Source organism: Aedes albopictus, chromosome 1 (genome assembly GCF_035046485.1).
Source record: "Aedes albopictus strain Foshan chromosome 1, AalbF5, whole genome shotgun sequence".
NCBI lineage: Eukaryota > Metazoa > Arthropoda > Insecta > Diptera > Culicidae > Aedes > Aedes albopictus.
Window position 1 is genome coordinate 294,798,842 of NC_085136.1, and position 19,923 is coordinate 294,818,764.

Below are 19,923 nucleotides of genomic sequence, written 5' to 3' on the forward strand. Positions count from 1 at the left end.
AGAACCAATAAGTTCACTATCGGATAGCTCTTGATGTCCTGATCAATTTTACCGAAGATAATTTTTTCTATGTAGTCTGGTTGTTGAGTAACAGAAGTTAAGATTTTCTATGACGTGCTAGCGCCTCCTAGTGAATAAACCTAGAACCAACACGTTCAGTATCGGTTAGCTCTAGATGTCCTGATAGACCTTGTTGATTACGAAATTCTGAAATTCTTCTATGTAGTCTGATTCTCAAGATACAGAAGTTCAGAATTTTTAAAACCCACTTGCGCCACCTAGCGGACAAACCTACAACCAACTAGTTCACTGTCGGATAGCTGTCGATGTCCTGATCAACCTTGCCGAAGACAGAATTCTTCTATGTAGTCGGGTTTTCGAAATACAGAGGCTTAAACTTTTTATGACTCACTAGCACCACCTAACAGATAAAACCAGAACCAACTAGTTCACTATCGGATAGCTATTGATGTCCTGATCAATCTTGCCGAAGACGAAATTCTTCTATGTAGTCGGATTCTCGAGATACAGAGGTTAATTTTTTTTAGGACTCACTAGCGCCACCTAACGGATAAACCTAGAACCTACTAGTTCACTATCGGATAGCTCTTGATGCCCTGCTCAACTTTGCTGAAGACAAAAACTTTCTATGTAGTTGGATTCTCAAGATACGAGCGCGACGGTATTGGCAATGGCTGTTGACGAAACATCTATCAAAGCACAATGTTTCATGATCACTAGCGCCACCTCTTGGAGCGAATACGTACTAAATAACGTACTATCGGAGAGTCCTTGACCTCCTCAACAACTTTGCTGAAGACACCAGTCTTCCAAAATGCTTCATTTCTCCGCAGTTATCGCAAAAGTTACTGATTTATAAACAGATCACTGGGCGTAAATAGGTTAAGTACGGAGTCTTCAGCAAAGTTGTTAAGAACATAACAGCTATCCAATGATGAACGCGTTCATCAAATGGTTTAACCGCTAGGTGGCAATAGTGAGTCTAAGAAATTCTAAATCGCTCATCTTCGGCATAGTTGATCAACAAATACATCAAGAGCTATCCAATGCTAAGCTGGTTGATGCTGAATGCATCCGCTAGGTGGCGCTTGTGAGTCTAAGAATTTCTAAACATCTCTATCTCGAGAGTCAGGCCACATAGAATAATGTCGTCTTTGATGATGTTGATCAGGGTAGACCTTGATATAAATTGATATCCGATAATAAACTAGATGATTCTAGGTTTATCCGCTAAGTGTCGCTAACAGTATCTCTTAAAAAAATCTAAACTGCTGTATCTCCAGAATCAGATCACACAGAAGAATTTCTTCTTCGATAAAGTTGATCAGGACATCAAAAGCTATTTGACGAGTCAGATGATTCTAGATTTATCAGCTAGGTGGCGCAAGAGAGCCTTTGAAATTCTAAACTTCTCTAGCTCAAGAATTAGACTGTACAGCAAAATTTTGCCTTCGGAAAAGTTGAACAGGACATCAAGAGCTGCTCGATAATGAAGTAGTTGATTCTAGGTTTATCTGCTAGTTGGCCCTATAATGAGTATAAAAATTTGTAAACTTTTTGAGAAGATCCTAGAATTTGATTCTAGGATTACTCGCTAGGTGCCGCTAGTCCAAGAATTTCTAAACTGCTCTATCTTGAGAATCCCACCACATAGAAGAATTTCGTTTTCGACAAAGTTGATAATGATATCAAGAGCTATTCGATGAGGAACATGTTTATTCTAGGTATATCCGCTAGGTGGCACTAGTATGCCTAAATGATAGATTTCTGTCACTAGAGAAATAAAAGAATTTCGTTTATGATGAAGCTGATCAGGATTTTCCTGATAAACAACGCAATGATTGGATGTGTTCTACCCCATCTTACTTGACAGAGGACCGGTTTAGTTCACTTTTGCATAAATGTTTGATGAATTTGTAAATAATCCCTGAACATTTTTTTACGCAAGTTTGCAAATATTTCTCTGACAATTCTTCTCCATTTGAGTCAGTGAAAGTTCTCTATAATTCCTGGAGAGTTCAGATGCAACTACAATCAGAGTCTGAATTTTCTACTGTTATTTGTCAGGGCCTTCATATTAAAAAGTTGAGGAATATCGGCGTTTTAAGAGAGATTATTTTTGATGAATTTCAAAAAAAAAACTGAGAGACTCTCCACATAAGGCTAGAGACAAAAATTTCGGTTAAAATTTCCAGAAAATATTCAGAAAATGATTTGCATGGACGATTTCAGGATTTTAGTTGGCCTAGTGGAATGAAGCTCTAGATCGCCAATCCAGATCTAAGTAGTAGTAGAAAGTGAAACATGAGGATTGAGTTATTGTTTGAACTACCAACCCTATAGCAGCGAGCTATCCGTTGATCTTCTGATATCCAATTTTGCTATTGCTTAGATGTCTCCGGAACAATTTTCAGACATTTTTCAGGTTTTTATCAATTATTTTATGTTTTGATGGTCAATGCTACATTTACCCCGGGTATTCTTTCATTAAGCCCACAGTGTGCAGACGATTTTTTTTTCTTCAAGAAATTCCGATAGAATTTGTAGAGATCAAATAAATAAAGGCGTCTCCTACAGAAATATTGACATAATATGTGGGAGAATATTTTGAACAATATTAAGAAAATCCAGGAAACACCAGAGAAATTAATAGTACAGTTATTGAAAAAGCTGCATGTAATTGAAGTAAAACTTAAAGAAATTCATTGCGTTTTTTTTTCAAAAGCTATTTCTGACTGATTCCTGAGAAGTCTCTACTGGAAATTGGAATTCCTAATGCTAATTTTGGCAAAAATGACGATGAAAGTTCTCGAACGATATTTCGGAGTGCATATGAAGTATCTTGGACGAATAGGGTCCCTAAACTCTACCTAAATCCTTTGTTTAAACCACAAACGAAGGTCTAAGAGTGAATATTTATTTGCTTCTCGATGTTTTTTTATCGATTATGGTTGAAAATATATTTTTTTTAGTTTTTTGATCTAGTGTCCTTCCCCTAGCCCTAAACTCATGATTTGACTAATTTTTTTACCGTGTACGTCAGATAGGAACATGTTTAAATCCCTAATGAGATTAATCTTTTTCTTCTTCTTCTTCTTTATGGCTCTACGTCTCCACTGGGACTTGGCCTGCCCCGCTTCAACTTAGTGTTCTTTGCGCCCTTCCACAGTTATTAATTGAAGGGCTTTCTTTGCCTGCCATTGCATGAATTTGTACATTGTGTGGCAAGTACAATGATACACTGTGCCCAGGGAGTCGAGAATTTATTTCCGACTGGAACAGGAATCGAACCCGCTGTCTCCGCTGTTAAGCATTGTACTGAAAAGTATTCATTTCCAAAGATATGCTAGGTCTTCCATGAACTACCGCGAGTTAAGGCCTTAAGATCTACAAGCGTACTCAATAGATTGGTCTTACATGACTGAAACGATGCAACATGCTACAGATCCATGGAGCATGCCTCTGTAGAGAACTACTTTCCAAAAATGATCTAGGAAGAACTCCCACGAGTAAAGGCCTTAAGATCTACAAGCGTAATCAAGGGTTTGTTGTTACATTACTGATACGTCGTAACATCCTACACGTCCATGAGCCATTTTTCTGTAAGGAACTAAATTCCAAAGATTTTCTAGGTCCCCCAAAAACTTCTACGAGTAAAGACCTGTAGATCTACAAGCGTTATCAATGGTTTGTTGTCACATTACTGAGGCAGTGTAACGTCCTACAGGTCCATTGAGCATTGTGTTGAAGAGAAATCATTTCCAACGATATGCTTGGTCTTTCATGAACTTCTGCGAGTTAAGGCCTTAAGAACTATGACCGTAATCAATGGATTGTTCTTACATGACTGATACGGTGTAACATTCTACAGGACCATGGAGCATGGTTCTAGAACTTCTCTCCAAAGATAATCTAGGTCCTCCAATAAAGGCCTTAAGATCTGCAAGCGTATTCAATAGTTTGTTGTTACATTACTGATACGTTGTAATATCCTACAGGTCCATGAACCATTTTTCTGTAAGAAATGAATTTGCAAAGATGTTCTAGGTCCTCCAAGAACTTCCACGTGTAAAGAACTGAAGATCTACAAGCGTTATCAATGGTTTTTTGCCACTTAACAGTGATACAGTGTAGCGTTCTACAGGTCCAGCATAGTTTTGTAGAGAAATACTTTCCAAAGATGATCTAGGATCTCCAAGAACTATCACGAGTAAAGGCCTTAAGATCAACAAGCGGAATCAATGGATGGTTGTTACATTTCTAATACGTTGTAACATCCTACAGGTCCATGAACCATTTTTCTGTAAGGAAGTAATTTCCATAGATGTTTTAGGTCATCCAAGAACTTCCACGTGTAAAGATCTGAAGATCTACGAGCGATATCAATGGTTTGTTGCCACATTACTGATACAAAATGTAGCGTCCTACAGATCCAGAGAGCACAGTTCTGTAGAGAAATAATTTCCAAAGATGATCTAGGACCTCCAAGAACTTCCACGAGTGAAGACTTTAAGATCTACAAGCGTAATCAATGAATGGTTGTTACACTTCTAATACGTTGTAGCATCCTATAGGTCCATGAACCATTTTTCTGTAAGGAAGTAATTTCCATAGATGTTTTAAATCTTCCAAGGAATCCGGGAAAGAATTCAAGGAAGAACCATTGAGAGAATATTGAGAGTAATCCTTAAAGGAACTTCGGAACTAATTCTGGATATATTTGCAGTCAATTTTTGGAAGAATTCATAATCCTTCAAAGAATTCTTGAGAAATATTATTCAAAATAGTCAAGATAATCGGTACTACCTGTTTTCATTTAGAATTGTTGATTTAGATGTAGCTTTAGAATTTTTTTTCAAACTTCCTCCATTGCAACGAGAAAGTATAGACAACGATATCAGCATCACGAGAATGGCTGACTGGAAAAAAAAATGCAGAAAAGAAACCCGGCTTTATTCGGAATCGAACCAAAAACCCTCGGATTGGCAACGCAACAAGCATACCAGCAGAGCTAACTTAGCAGCTCGAAAGGGTGGAGGCTTAAATTAACAATAAAAACCTTGACTGGTTCGCCTTTTGTCTGCAGTTAGATGCCATGGGACGATTACATGTTCGGTTTTCGTCATTGCAGAAGAAGACAAAAGAGAATGACGAAAACTGTAGCTCCCAGTTTTATTTTCGGTTCAATATAGTCGTGGATTCTTTGTTGGTCGCCGATGATAATGCAAATGACAAAGTTTTATTTGATGACGAACTTTTTTAGTTTTTCGTCGTTCGTCAGCGACGAAACTGATGGTTACCAACCCTGTATCTGCCATTAATACACATTGTGGTATTCCATTTCATTGTAACATACTGAATTCATCCAGGAAAAAAGTAGCTATTTCACCTGGATAACCAGAATAACAATGCTCTCCAATCTTCTTTTACTGTAATTGGTAGTTGGTTTTTTAACATTTGTGTCTTAACATCTAACTACCAATTAAAGTTTCCTCTTGAGGAAAACTTTATCTCCGTGTCGAAACGTCGATTCAATAAAACAACTCGTTTTTTTTTAATCGTAAGACTGCGTGGCCGTTAACAATGAGAGTACATGCTGAAGGTTCTTTTTGGGATTTCAGGCTTCATACCGAAACTCTACAATTCATAAATTCAAAATCCTGAAACTCATACAGGGATGGAACATGTCATTACGTTATTTGCTAATTTCACTGCACCTAGTAGGAATTGTTAATCGACAGCATCATTGATTATCCATAACTAATCAGCATTATAGACTGATAATGCGTACGAACATAAATTTGCACCAAAAGTGGTGAAAATAGAAAAATGTCATGACATTTTTTCATGAAATTCCGTGACATTTTCCATCCCTGCTCATAACTGTCATAACTGTGATTTTTGTAAATCCTGTTTCAATAGCCTCCCGGTTTTGCTAGAAATGAATTCATTTTCTCACTGTATCATCTACATTTTACTAACATATCATGGTTCTCGGATAACGTTATGTAACCTTTCTCGTAGTTTTAACCAAGCCTCTAATCGTCCCAATTTCCTACAATTCGCAGAGATTCCGAGTACACCGAACTGCCCGGGGACAACAACGCAGACTACGACCCGGGCACCAGTCATCTACCAACCACACCCGATCCGGTAACGTCCGATCCGGAACTAATACGCGTCTAAATCGTAATCCGTACGTACTAAACTAAGTTACATAGAAGCAGAACAAAAATATGTATAGCAAATTCGCAACGAAGTGAACGGTGAATTTAGGAACAATTTTACAAGCATGAATCAACTGTGAATACACTCCTTATTGTACACTACTATTCCACAAGGCTGATGATACTCGTAGTATTTTTATGTCCATAGGTAACTGCATCACTGTGCATTGTGAATTTCTGAAAGCTTATTAATAAGGTATAAAGGAGTTTTTGTTTTCAATTACCGTGAGATGCTTTTATAGACTGTAATTAAAAAAATGTCATCAAAACATATCTATTGTTTTTAATTTTCTTCGAAATCCATCTCTCTCTCTTCTTGGCGTAACGTCCTCATTGGGACAAAGCCTGCATCTCAGCTTAGTGTTCTATGAGCACTTCCACAGTTATTAACTGAGAGCTTCCTCTGCCAATGACCATTTTTGCATGCGTATATCGTGTGGCAGGCACGAAGATACTCTATGCCCCAGGAAGTCAAGGAAATTTCCTTTACGAAAAGATCCTGGACCGACCGGGAATCGAACCCGTCACCCTCAGGATGGTCATGCTGAATACCCGTGCGTTTACTGCCTCGGCTATATGGGCCCATATACATTGCTAAATTATATTGAAATATCGATTGGCTTCTTTAAAGGTGTTCAGATAAATCTACATTTTTAATCTGCACGTCAAACTGGACTAAAATTCAAATTATAATTTATTCTGGTGCCCGGGAGCTTATTTAAAAATCCATTTGAAATCTGAAAAATATCATTGAGGAACACAAATTTATCATTATTCAAATTTAAAACCTCCCCAACGCTCATCATAGAGCCGGTCATTTCAAATATTTTGTTTCTATCCCTGGTGGTGACTAGCGGAACTATTTGACAGCTAACGGCTCACATCCCCCTGTACAACTGTCATAATAAACTATTAACGTGACGTTTCTATCAAACACAGCCCTGGTCCTAGTGTTTGTGACACCGCACTGGTTCTATCGATCGATTGCCCACTTTACCGCACACGCTCACAATGCCCCAGATGCACCGAAAGAGAGAACTTCTTCTTAAATACTGTGCTCGTGTGTGTGCGTTTGATGCGTGAGCACGATTCTCTCTCTCCCGTTCCTCTCGTTCTGTGCCTTATTTTCGCTCACACTGTGTGACATCTTTCTGCATCTCTCTCAGTGCTCCGTTCCAGACGTCATCGTAATCCAGTCAATCAGTCAGTCAGTCAGTCAGTAGATGAGAGTCGTTCGTGACCGTTGCTGCGATTGATCGCTCCTTCCATATTTTCGCGACTGGTTTCCGTGGTGGTTCATACATTCTGTCGATTCTATCCTTCTTGTTGGTGCATCGGTGAATAGTATCGGTTTTTCGAAACCATTGCGGGAAAAGTTTCCGGTGATTGAATGCGCACGGGTTGCGCCGCCATCTATCGCGTTAATCGTGGTATCGTCGTCTTCGTTCTTCGTCTGAAGAAAAAAAGTGAGTGCGTAGGGTTGAAGGACGAAGGAATCTTGGACTACGATCTGGGAAGCGAAGGGAGTATCATAGACTACAGACTACACAGCCAGTGTTGTTCGATAAGTGCAAAAGAGGCTGTGTGTTGTGTGTATGGCTCTCTTTTTTTCCCTCTAATTCAGTGAATTCTTACGGTGCTCTGCAAAGAGTTGTTGTCGCACATAGCGTCACGTCTTGCGACGAAAAGATGTAATAATCTGGTGCTCTCTTGTTTGTAGGCGAATTTGCGAGCGTGTGTGTGTGCGTAACAGTAGTGATCATGTGCAGTGCTGGGAATACTCAATCGTGATGAAAATGTTATAAAAATGCAGTTGAACTCAATTATACAACACAATTTTTGAAATTGGATGACGTCTTTTGGTAACATATGGGGGTATAACACCAAGGGAAAAACAAAAATTACAAAAAACTGGTTAAGCTTTGGCCGATATTAACCCAATCAATACACGATGGATTTCTGGATTTTAGGATTGAAGATTGGGAATTTATCTACGCATGGATATCAATTCAATATAGTACTCTTGTTTATAATGAACGAACTATTGAAAAATTTCGTCGCTTGCCCAGGTAATGTGATGGAAATTGAATTATTGTTTGAGTGGTTGTGTGTCAAATGATCCAATTTGGAACTTTTCGGTGGGTTTCTGGGGCAATTCAGATTATCAGACTCCAATGAAGTTCTGAGCGTTGCTTGATTATCCTTAAAAATTCGATAACAAGTTGCGTTTGGATACCTGGAAGATTTCTGTAAGAGTTCCTGCCAAAATTTTCAGGAGTTCCTAATGAATCCAGTTTCTACTTCTGTGATATTGCTTAGAGGAGCTCTCTAAAAGAATTCTTCCAAGACTTTTTTTTTAATTTCTTCAAAAAATCTTTTTGACATTCCTCTTAGAGTTCCTTCTGGGGTTTCCCCAAAACTTTTTCCTGATGTTTCTTTAAAAGTTCATCTAGTATTTCTTCAAGAGTTTCTTCTAGGATACTTCAAAGAGTTCTTACAGCAATCATTCAGAAAACTCTTCTGGGACTCATTCAGGAATTTCTATATAAGTCCCTATGAGATACCCGCAAAGTTTTTTCTGGAAATAATTCAGCTGGATTCCATATAGAACTGTATTTCTCAAATGTTAACGTTTCCAGGATTTACAACTAGATTTCCTCCATGAGTTACTTCTGGGAATCCTTCAAACCCAAGTAACACACATGCCATATAAGAGCTATGACTGCGCATGTTTTGGTTGTATAGAAGTATATTTGACGTAATTCTAACATATTGTTAAAATTACATAAAATTAACTTCTATACAACAAAAAAGCGCTGTCGAAACTTTTATATGACATGTGTGTTACATGGGAAGGTGCCTTCTAGGAATCGTCCAAAAGTTTCTTCCGATTTTTTTTCGGAGCCCGTTCTTGAAACCTTCCAGGACCTTTTTTTCTGCAAATATTGCAGAAATTCTTTCTGAAAATCCTTCATGATTTTCTGGTGGAATCCAATACAAGTTTTTTTTGGAATCTTCCAGTTATTTTTTATCGACATATTATAAAAGCTGCTTGTAGAAATCTTCTTGGAGTTTTTTTTTCTGTGCTCTTTAAGGAAATTTTTCTAGTTCTAGTTCCTCGTGGAAACCTTTGAAGAAGTTGTTTTTGAGATTCCTCTTGAAGTTCCTCCTGTATTTCCATGTAGAGATCCTTTTTAGAATCTTTCAGTGGTCGAATTTCTTTTTGGAAATTTCCTTTTGTAAACTTTAAGTTGTTTTTTTTTAGAATACTCTTAGAAATCCTGGAGAAGTCCTTAGATATAACTCCTAAAGTTAAATCCTAGAAGAAATCTTCAGAGAAATCCCAGACTTGAATTCTGTATCAATTTCTTATTTCCTAAGAAGTTTCAAGAAGAAACTTGATTGAAATCGTTCTGGAAATGTTTAAGAACCTTCTAGGGAGTTTGATTGTGATTCTAAAATTACACAAGGATTTTCCAGTGGTTAGTTTAGAAGTCCTTCAGAAGTTCCTTCGGGGATTCTCCCAAGATTTTTTTTCTGAGATTCTTAAAGAGGTTCCACCTGCCATTCTTCCATAAAAAGTTCCTGAATGAACTCCGCAATTAACTTCTGGAGGATTTCCATCAGGAACACGAAGGAAGTTTCTGGAGGAATTCAGGAGGGAGCTTCTTGAAGAATCCAGAATGGATTTCCTGGAAGAATCCTAGAAAAAGTTCTAGGAGGAAGCATGGAACAAGTTTCGGGGGGAAGGATAAAAAAAATTAGGAAAACATTCCTGAAGGAAACCCGGGATGGATTTCTCCAGCAATCTGTAAAAGAACTTCTAAGAGAATCACGGAAGAAATTTCTGGTGAATTTCCTCCAATAATTTCAGAACTCTTTGTGTAATCGCAGAAGAATGTCTTGGAGGAACCGCAAAAGGAACTATTGTAGAAACCCTTGAAAGTATTGCATGAGGGATCATAGGTAAAGTTAATGAAGGAAACCCGGAGAAACTCCCGATGAAATCCCAGAAGTTCCTCCAGTAGTTGCGTTACGGATTCAACTAGAATTATTAACCAAGATCAACCAGGAGTTCCTTCTAGGCTGTCTACAAGAGTTCTTTCCTGGATCTCTTCATAAGTATTGGCTGTACATTAGCCATATAAGCCGAAAAAGGCGGATATCGTGATATGTGATGGCTTGGGTAACCTTTGAAGAAATTTCTGGAATCTTACTCATTGAAACGTAATAATTTTTTCTAAAATGTGGTGGAACGTAATCGACTGTCTGTGAAACTTTGCTGAAGTTTGATCAAATCTCCGACTTTCGTTTAAAATGTCTACCGAGTGTTTACCCGTTAAGGTTTTGGCAGAATATTACCGAAATAAATGGTATTACGTAAATGTGCCAGAATGTTTTATTTGCTGAATAATCTCTGAATTACTTTTGAAGAAATCCACTGAAGAGTCCTGCAAAACATCCTATCTTAAATTCATTAGATGCCAGTTTTAGTACGTGTAGGTGATGATAGCAACATGGATTCCTGCTTTATAGTATTACCACAATTACTGCAGGTTTGCACTAGCAATAGATAATTAGATCAGGGGAATCTCCAAGATTTTCACAAGGAGGATTCTATCCAAGCAGAAGAGATGCTTGTTGGCCTAGGGCTGAAAATGTCTGTAATAAAGTAATAATAATAATATCCAAGCATTTTGTTCGACAATTTTGTTAGAAATAATGGAATAAAAGTAGGCGTTAAAACCGAACGCCATTCGTAGCGTGCTTCATGGCCGAGCGGTTAGGCGTCAGTCGTTTAGGTGTCTCGTAAGCCTCGGAGTGTGGGTTCGATTCCCGCTCCATTCGGGAAAAACTTTTCGTGAAACGGAAAGTTCTCCACTGGGCCTCTGGTTGTTTTGTGTTATCCGTTATCTAATGTTAGGTAATGCTCAGTCTGTGCGGCCTCTGGCCGAAAATGGTGAAATTGTCTTTTTTTAGGATCAATCCCCCAAGAGTCCAACTTTGTTCTCGTGTTCAAAGCTTGTTGATTTCCATTCGCAGTGAAAATTTTGATGTATCTTCGTTGCAAAATTAACTGCAATAGACTCAAAACAATTGTTATACTTTTCCTCGATTTTCACTTGACCAAGTGCATTTTGTCATGTCTAGTTTTACCTACTTGTTTAAACAGTTTTGAAAACAATCTGGTTGTATTACTTTTTCTGTCGGTTGGAATTGCATAAAACAGTAGCTTTTGGAGCTGTGACAGCTCGATGGAGATATTTTGGCAGCGGCAATATGGGAAGAGCTATCGTGGTAACCGTTTTGATTTTCATTTAGATTTATCACAATAGATCAGAGAAATGGTCGTAGTGATAAGTTACCCTACAAAAACCCGTTTTGATTATATACGCAACACTTGGGTCAGTGAAGTAAGTAGTGCCTACTCTAATGAGTTATTGGTCCAAAAAATTTTCAAAATAAGATTCCAGAAGCAGTTATCAGCGGGGCTGGCAATGATCGGGTGCAACAGGTTCCGCAATCGCAACAGATCCAAAACCTTCCAATACTTCCTTCCATCAAGCGGTTGAGCGGCCGCGAGAATTGACCTACGTGGATGGAAGTTCGCGAAGGAAACGTATCTGGAGTTGGAGGAGCTGTGGGAAGCAGTCAAGCCGATTCTCAACGCGGACGGGACGCTAACGATGATTCACGATAGAAACTGCAGAACAGCACGCGTGCGAAGATCATTGTTCTGTTGGATCCTATTAGCTACGTGGACGTGGAACACGCGTAAACGATCCGTGAGGTTTGGGCGAAGCCTGAGGCAGTGTTCGATGTCACCAACCTTACGCGCCAGGTGACGATTGGTGATTTAACAAATCATTTCAGAAGTATTACGCAGAGGCTAGCAGCATCACCCATCAAGGTTCAATTGAGTACACACCGGAGAAAATTGGGTTGACCGAGCGTTGTTAATCGATCCATCGTCGCAACTCTACCGAAGTGGCAGCTGCGACGTACGTGATATGGTTGAAATATTTGGGTCAGCCTAACATGTGTACGATGTTTATCATCAATGCCTTCCGCCGACTCTGCTAAATGTATGTACGTTATTATTGTTATAGGCCTTTTCAGTTGTATGTTTACAACTGCCGAACAAAGGCGTAAACGCTGATCTTTCATAGGAGAACTGTCAAAGGACCCCAAAATCAGCTGATTTCAAACGTTTTCTGATTAGGCCTATTCTACATTGTTTGTTGTTCAAATAAACCGACCACCGTGACGAGCAAACGGATCTTACTTGTCCCCGTGTTCTCCGTCGTGCGCAATTCGTTGAACTAAGTTGGAGTGTTGGGCAGTGAATTATCCAACAGGCTATAGGCCTAGTCACATAACATAAGTGGACCTCTGGCTCAAAAACTGATGTGTTACTTCGAAGATTTCAATGAAATTATAACAGATGAATAAGTGGATTACTAGATGCTAGTTTTACGCATGTCTCAGATGCCAATCTTCGTTCCTGTCCTCTCTCCTCTTCTTGGCGTAACGTCCTCCTGGGACAAAGCCTGCCTCTCAGCTTAGTGTTCTATGAGCATTTCCACAGTTATTAACTGAGAGCTTCCTCTGCCAATGATCATTTTGCATGTGTATATCGTGTGGCAGGCACGAAGATACTCTATGCCCAAGGAAGTCAAGGAAATTTCCTTTACGAAAAGATCCTGGACTGACCGGGAATCGAACCCGTCACCCTCAGCATGGTCATGCTGAATACCCGTGCGTTTACCGCCTCGGCTATATGGGCCCCTTCCTGTATTCCTTGCCAAAACTGCAATACCGGTTGGATCAGATGTTTTTGTTTACCAAAATAAATGACAGTTCGACGCCTTTTATAAAAGATATAACAGTTTCAGGTGCTGGAAAAATGATACAACTTTTTCCTTCGATCTGACTATGGAGTTCCACTTATGTTACGTGCTAGTCCAGTTATGTGTGGCCCAGTTCTGGCGGTGGAACCGGTGGGTAATAAAGTCGCGAAGCTAGTGCGAATGCCGTCTTGCGGAAGATTGAAAAAGTATCACGAAAAAGCTACGGTTACGTACGAATGTCGCTACTGAAGAAGCAGTCAAAAAAAGTTTCAACTACGAAGAAGGTGTGGATATGGAGAAGCTCCACTTCATAACCGAAGAGCTATTCGATCGGCTGTCGTGTGTGAAACAGAAGATCGGGGAATCGATACATGTGGCGATGGTGTACCAGAGTTATTTTTATCTAGTTCATTTATTTGGGGCTCAATCGCGTATAACGCTTTACGGAGCCGAGGATCTTTCTTTGTACTTAATAGTATACATTATACAGAGTAATAACTTTTTAATGATATCTGTTAGTAGTGGGTGGAAGCCAGGGTACTCGTGGCAGCTCGAGGTTAGAAGGTCACATTTTGAGGGATGGACAGGGTAAGGATTGGGTCAAAGGTTTCACTGCCGCTCATCCGGTGGTGAATCGCATCTTGCTAGCGTATTCGGTGCCTTGTGGTGTTGGTACCAACTTGTTCTGGGACTTGGTCTTCCGGATGGCCAGGAGCAGCTTGGTAACACAAAGAGGACAAAACAGAGAAAAAAAAACTGGAGAAGAAAACACAAGCGAATTAAACTTTTATACCAGCAGAGCGAAGAAAGTCGAAAATACATCCCATGTATGTGACATCGCGGGTCCCCAACACATCTCTCACAAGAACAAAGGGTTGTCTACCTCGGGCCTCAAGGGTATCCAATAGTAGCGCTCTGGAGGCGTCATTATCCGGGCATTGCCAAACTACGTGGTCGATGTCATCATAACCGGAACCGCACTTAGTACAAACATTGCTCAACGCGAGGTTAATCCTGTGTAAATGCGCGTCTAGCGAGTAATGGTTGGACATAAGTCTTGACATCACGCGAATAAAATTGCGACTTACATCCAAACCATACCACCACACTCGCAAAGAAACATTAGGAATAATGGAATGTAACCACCGTCCCAGCTGGCCATCTCGCCAATCATTTTGCCAACTTTGAAGAGAACTCTGGCGAACAAAATGGAAAAATTCATCATGTGAAATTCTTCTATCATAGATCTCACCTTCCTGTGCGCCCACCTTTGCGAGAGAGTCCGCCTTCTCATTGCCATAAATTGAGCAATGTGAGGGGACCCATACAAAGGTAATCTTGTATGATCTTTCGACCAGTGCACCCATCTGCTCCCTTATTTTTGTAAGAAAGTAAGATGAATGTTTTACAGGTTTCATCGACCGGAGTGCCTCAATCGAACTAAGGCTATCCGAGAAGATGAAGAAATGGTCTACGGGCATGTTGGAAATCATCCCCAAAGCGAAGTTGATTGCTGCCAGCTCAGCAACATAAACCGAACAAGGTTCCTGAAGTTTGCGGAAGGCAGTGAAATTTTCATTGAAGACACCGAAACCAGTGGATCCATTTATGCGAGACCCATCAGTGAAGAATCTCTTACAGGAATTGACATTTTGGTACTTTTCGTTAAAAATGCGAGGAATAGATATACATCGAAGTTGATCTGGTATTCCATGAATAGCTTGTTTCATGGACAGATCGTATTTAACAGAGGAACTGTCATTAGTGAAGTGTACACGAGGAGGATTATAACCTGGGAGGCTTATATCAGATGACATGTAGAAAAGATAGATTCTCATGAATTTTGACTGAGTGTTCAGATTGAGCATTTCTTCGAAGTTTTCAATAACAAGTGTGTTGCTCACTCCACACTTGATAAGTAACCTTAACGAGAGCTCCCAGAATCGGTTCTGGAGAGGTTTCACCCCTGCCAGGACCTCTAGGCTCGCATTATGCGTTGAGTGCATGCAACCGAGGGCAATACGCAAACAACGATATTGAATTCGTTCCAGCTTCATTAGGTGGCAGTTTGCTGCTGAGTGGAAGCAGAAAGAGCCATACTCAATAACAGAGAGAATAGTCGTTTTGTAAAGTTTTATGAGGTCTTCCGGGTGAGCACCCCACCATGTTCCGGTAATTGTGCGTAGAAAATTGATCCTTTGTTGACATTTTTGCACCAAATACTTGATTTGGGTACCCCAAGTGCCTTTTGAATCAAACCAGACCCCAAGGTATTTCGAAGTCAAAGATTGGTCGATTTCTATTCCCAAAAGATTGAGTTTCAGTTGGGCTGGGTTCCGCTTTCTAGAAAACACAACCAATTGAGTTTTTTGCGGAGCAAACTCGATCCCTAAATCTCTTGCCCAGATTGACAGATTATTTAGAGAATTTTGCAATGGTCTTTGCAACATTTCTGCCTGTGGGCCTTTTAGAGAAACCACAGCATCATCTGCAAGTTGTCTTAGCGTGCATTGTCCTTCCAAGCAACTATCAATGTCTTTCACGTAAAAATTATAAAGCAAGGGACTTAAACATGAGCCTTGGGGTAGGCCCATGTAACTAATTCTGGAAGTTGTCAGTTGTCCGAGATTGAAACTCATATGTTTTTCTGACAACAAATTATACAAGAAATTATTTAAAATTCCTGGAAGTCCACTATTGTGCAGTTTTTCTGACAATATTCCTATGGAAACTGAATCAAAGGCGCCCTTAATATCCAAGAAAACTGAAGCCAGTTGCTCCTTTTCCGCAAAGGCCAGTTGAATATCTGTTGAAAGCAACGCTAGACAATCGTTTGTTCCTTTGCCCTTGCGAAACCCGAACTGTGTATTTGAAAGCAAGTTATTCGATTCGACCCAATGGTCGAGTCGTGATAGGATCATTTTTTCCAACAATTTCCTTAAACATGATAACATAGCAATTGGACGGTATGAATTATGATCAGACGCTGGTTTACCAGGCTTTTGAATAGCTATTACTTTGACCTGTCTCCATTCATGCGGAACGATGTTGTTCTCCATGAATGAGTTGAACAGGTCCAGTAATCGTCTTTTCGCGATATCTGGGAGATTCTTTAGAAGATTGAACTTGATCATATCGCGTCCCGGAGCGGAATTGTTTGATGAAAGAAGAGCCATAGAAAGTTCCAGCATAGTGAAGGGTCTGTCCAGAGAACCGTCTCTTGGGGATGTTTCCCAAGAAATCGGTTGTGCTGGGACTGAGTCTGGGCAGACCTTTTTCGCGAAGCTGAATATCCAACGGTTGGAGTATTCGTCACTCTCATTAGAAGAAGAGCGGTTTCGCATGTTGCGAGCCACTCTCCAAAGCGTTGTCATTGAAGTTTCTCTTGAGAGACCCTCAATGAAGTGTCGCCAATAACTACGCTTCTTCGCTTTCAGCAGGTTTCTCAACTGTCTTTCGAGCTTTGCGTACTCTTGATAAAGATCTGAGGTACCGTGCCTACGAAAAGTTTTGAAAGCATCCGATTTTTTAAGATACAACTGGGTGCAATCATCATCCCAGCCTAGTGTGGCTGGTCTTCTTTTGAAGGTTGCACTTGGAACACGTCGTTTTTGTGATTCTAATGCACTCTTATATATCAGTTCAGACAGGAATCGATACTCATCCAAAGGTGGGAGGGGATTGAATGATTCGATGCCAAAAGATACCGCTTCTGCATACTTTTGCCAATCGATATTCCTTGTGAGGTCAAAAGGAACCTGAATTGGATGGTCTGACCTTTCACTATTATGCTTTATGGTGGTTATAATGGGTAAGTGATCACTACCATGAGGATCCTCGATTACCTTCCACAAGCAATCGAATGATAGTGAACTTGACCCCAGTGATAGGTCGAGACGACTTTCTTTGCCGTCAGATGCAATACGTGTCACTTCACCTGTATTTAAAATGTTCAAATTGAAATCGTCGCACAAATCATAGAAAACGGCCGCTCTATTATCGTCATATGGTTCGCCCCACCCTGTACCATGCGCGTTCATATCACCCAGAATTAAAACTGGATGTGATAGTGCAGAAACCGCATTCCAAAGATGACGGCGGTTAATTGAAATTCTTGGAGGAATGTAAACGGAAGCTACGCAAAGTTCTTTACCCTTTACGTTTATTTGGCAAGCGACGATTTCTACGCCAGGATGAGTCGCGATTGGAATTCTATAAAATGAGTAAGTCTTTTTGATCCCCAAAAGAACTCCCCCATAATGGTCATCTCTATCCTGGCGTATAATGTTAAAATCGTGGAAGTTGAGTTCATCTTCAGAAGAAAGCCATGTTTCACAAAGGGCAAATATATCACAATCAGAGTTGTGAATCAAAAACTTAAACTGGTCTAATTTAGGTTTTAGACTATGACAGTTCCACTGTAGCACAGTGATCATATCTTGTACCTCACTTGATGAATTATCCATCGAAAGATATGATCGCAGCAAGGAGGGGCCATGATTGTGTCAGATTCCGAAGATATTCTTCTACTGTAGGTATAAACATATCAATAATGCCTCTAAATGTTTCTGGAAGGCTGAGGGCATCATATAAGCGATCCACGAGAACCCTAAAAGTAAACAGTCCTCGCTTGGGTCTAGGAGGCTTGCTTGAATTGCGAGGAACTTTGGTAGCTTTTTTCTTGCTACCTTGTCGATTATTTCTCTTTGAAGTGTATTTAACAGGCGGAGACGGGGGTGACAGGTTCTTGCTACAACATGGATCTGAAGCTAGAGGAACCTGATTCTTCGGAGTTTTTAAGTTTACCCCGTCCCCTTTGACATTAGGCAAACTTTTGAGGGAAGACTTCAAAAAGACCTTTCGGCGCAATCCCGGGGAAGATGATGACTTCCTTTTTCCAGGTGCGTGTACCTCCGAAAGAGATCCACCCTCATCAGTTTCGCCATCGTCCTGATCATCGGAAGACAACTCCTGATAGGGATTTTCAACTGGGACAGCTGATTCAGACACGGAATCTGGTGTTTTAAAAGATTTCACCATCTCCGCATAGGTCTGCTTGGAGCGCCTTATAATAGAGCGACTCTCATTTCGAATGCGTCTTTTGTAAGCCGGGCAAACTTGCAAGTCGTGTGGATCTCCGCCACAGTAGCTACATTTTTCCGCTTCCTGTGTGCAAGAGTCCTCCAAATGAGCTTGGTTGCATTTGCCACAACGGGGCTTGTTGTCGCAAAAGCTATCACTGTGACCAAACTGCTTGCATTTGGTACAATTAAAAACCTTCGGCCTAAAAAGATGCACTGGGTAAAAACCACCATCAATTACAACAAATTCCGGGAGGACGGAACCTGGAAAAGTCACTCGAAAAAACGCTGAAGGCGAGTACACCTTTTTATTTCCTTCCATGGAAACCTTAGATAAGCGTTTACAGTCTAGGATAGCCACATCAGGAATTGACCTATTTTTGAATCGACCAAAGCCGGTCTTGATGTCCTCACATGTCAGCATTTCGTCGAGGATCTTCCCCTCCACCTCCACTTCTCGTGCTGGCACATAGACGGCGTATTCAACAGTAAACGCTTCGTGTTGAGCAATTTCATTTGCTGCTTTGTAGCTAGGTGCGGTAACACGCAGCTTGGATGCTTTCACTTGGTGAATAACGGTCCCAGGATACTTACGCGTCAGCTCTCGAGAAATCGAAAGCATATTCAATGGTTTGCATTTGCGCCGGAAATAGACAACCCAAGGTCCAGGCGAAGATGGCTGATAAAACCGCGTACGAGCAATGATATCATTAGGAGGCGTTTCGCCTCCAATCGAATCGTCCATGTGGAAACAAATTTATGGAAAATAACTCAAAAGTGCAAAAGAGGAAGAGAAAAACCCTAAAGTATTTACAGTGCACTTTCTTCCTTAGGACGACAACTGTTTGGTTTGTAAACCAAACAATGTTAATAATATATAGAAAAAAAAAATAAAGCAAAAAAAAAAAAAAAAAAAACTTGTACTAATAATATACGAATTCAATTCTTATGTTTATTTTAGTGCACCCTGTAGGATGCAAAAAAACGGTATTGAAAAAAAAAGAAAAAATAGCTAATAAAAAAAACAAAAAAAAAAATGGTCCGTTATTTACAGTTTGTACACCCTTACCCGTATACAGTAGTTTGGGAACCACTGTTATGGATGTCAAAAAAAAACACGTGGTCGAATGTGGACTGGGGATACAATAGACAAAAGCGATCAAAACAAATTGGGCGGACAAAAGAGTGTATCGCAAGAGTGATACTTATCTGACCGAAGCAGGTAGATATTTATCACAGGCAGGTCGATGGTAAAGCTGTCCGTCGCGTCTGCCTTCGCACCCGTCGCCGTCGTCCTCTTCGATGACGGAGGGGCTGATGATGGCGATAAAGATGACTTTCTTGGATGCGATGCTTCTTCTTTGATGTACGATGATGCAAGCACCTCGCTTCCCGGGTTGCGCTGGATACCACCTTGCGACACTACACTTCGCACAAGCAGGAAAACGTACGATATAAAAAACCTTCCGCACTTGCGGGGGAAAAAACTCCACTTATACGAGGTCTATCGCGTGGTGAGATACGGAGCACACGTCCGACTCGTCCAAATGCACAACTGGGAATGGTGTACCAGAGTTGTACAAAGGACTGGAGAACCGTCTGGACGCCGATCAGTCGTTGGAGTGTATGAAGCAGACGTCCGGTGAGCGCCAGAACCAGGTGCTGAATGTGCGAAGTAGAAGAAACGGGCGAGTGAGGCAGCGTGTGTGTTACAAACTGTCGAAAATCGGGCCACTTCTGGAG

General features: G+C 40.4%; 1 protein-coding gene and 1 long non-coding RNA gene across 8 annotated transcripts in view; both read left to right on the forward strand.

Moving 5' to 3' along the window:
* LOC134291962 (uncharacterized) overlaps positions 1-6,207 on the forward strand; it is a 24,417-nt gene extending 18,210 nt beyond the window's left edge. Inside the window, exon 3 of the mRNA XM_062860519.1 lies at positions 6,090-6,207. Coding sequence (XP_062716503.1) covers positions 6,090-6,207 — 118 coding nt within the window. The remainder of the gene's footprint in view (positions 1-6,089) is intronic.
* A 1,112-nt stretch (positions 6,208-7,319) lies between these two features.
* Positions 7,320-19,923, forward strand: part of LOC109414753 (uncharacterized) — an 85,405-nt gene continuing 72,801 nt past the window's right edge. For 5 of the 7 annotated variants that reach the window (XR_009996560.1, XR_009996564.1, XR_009996562.1 and 2 more), the window contains exon 1: positions 7,321-7,714. This is a non-coding gene — a long non-coding RNA (uncharacterized LOC109414753). Of the gene's footprint in view, positions 7,715-19,923 lie in introns of all 7 variants that reach the window. The other 2 variants (XR_009996566.1, XR_009996561.1) reach the window with 2 other exon arrangements.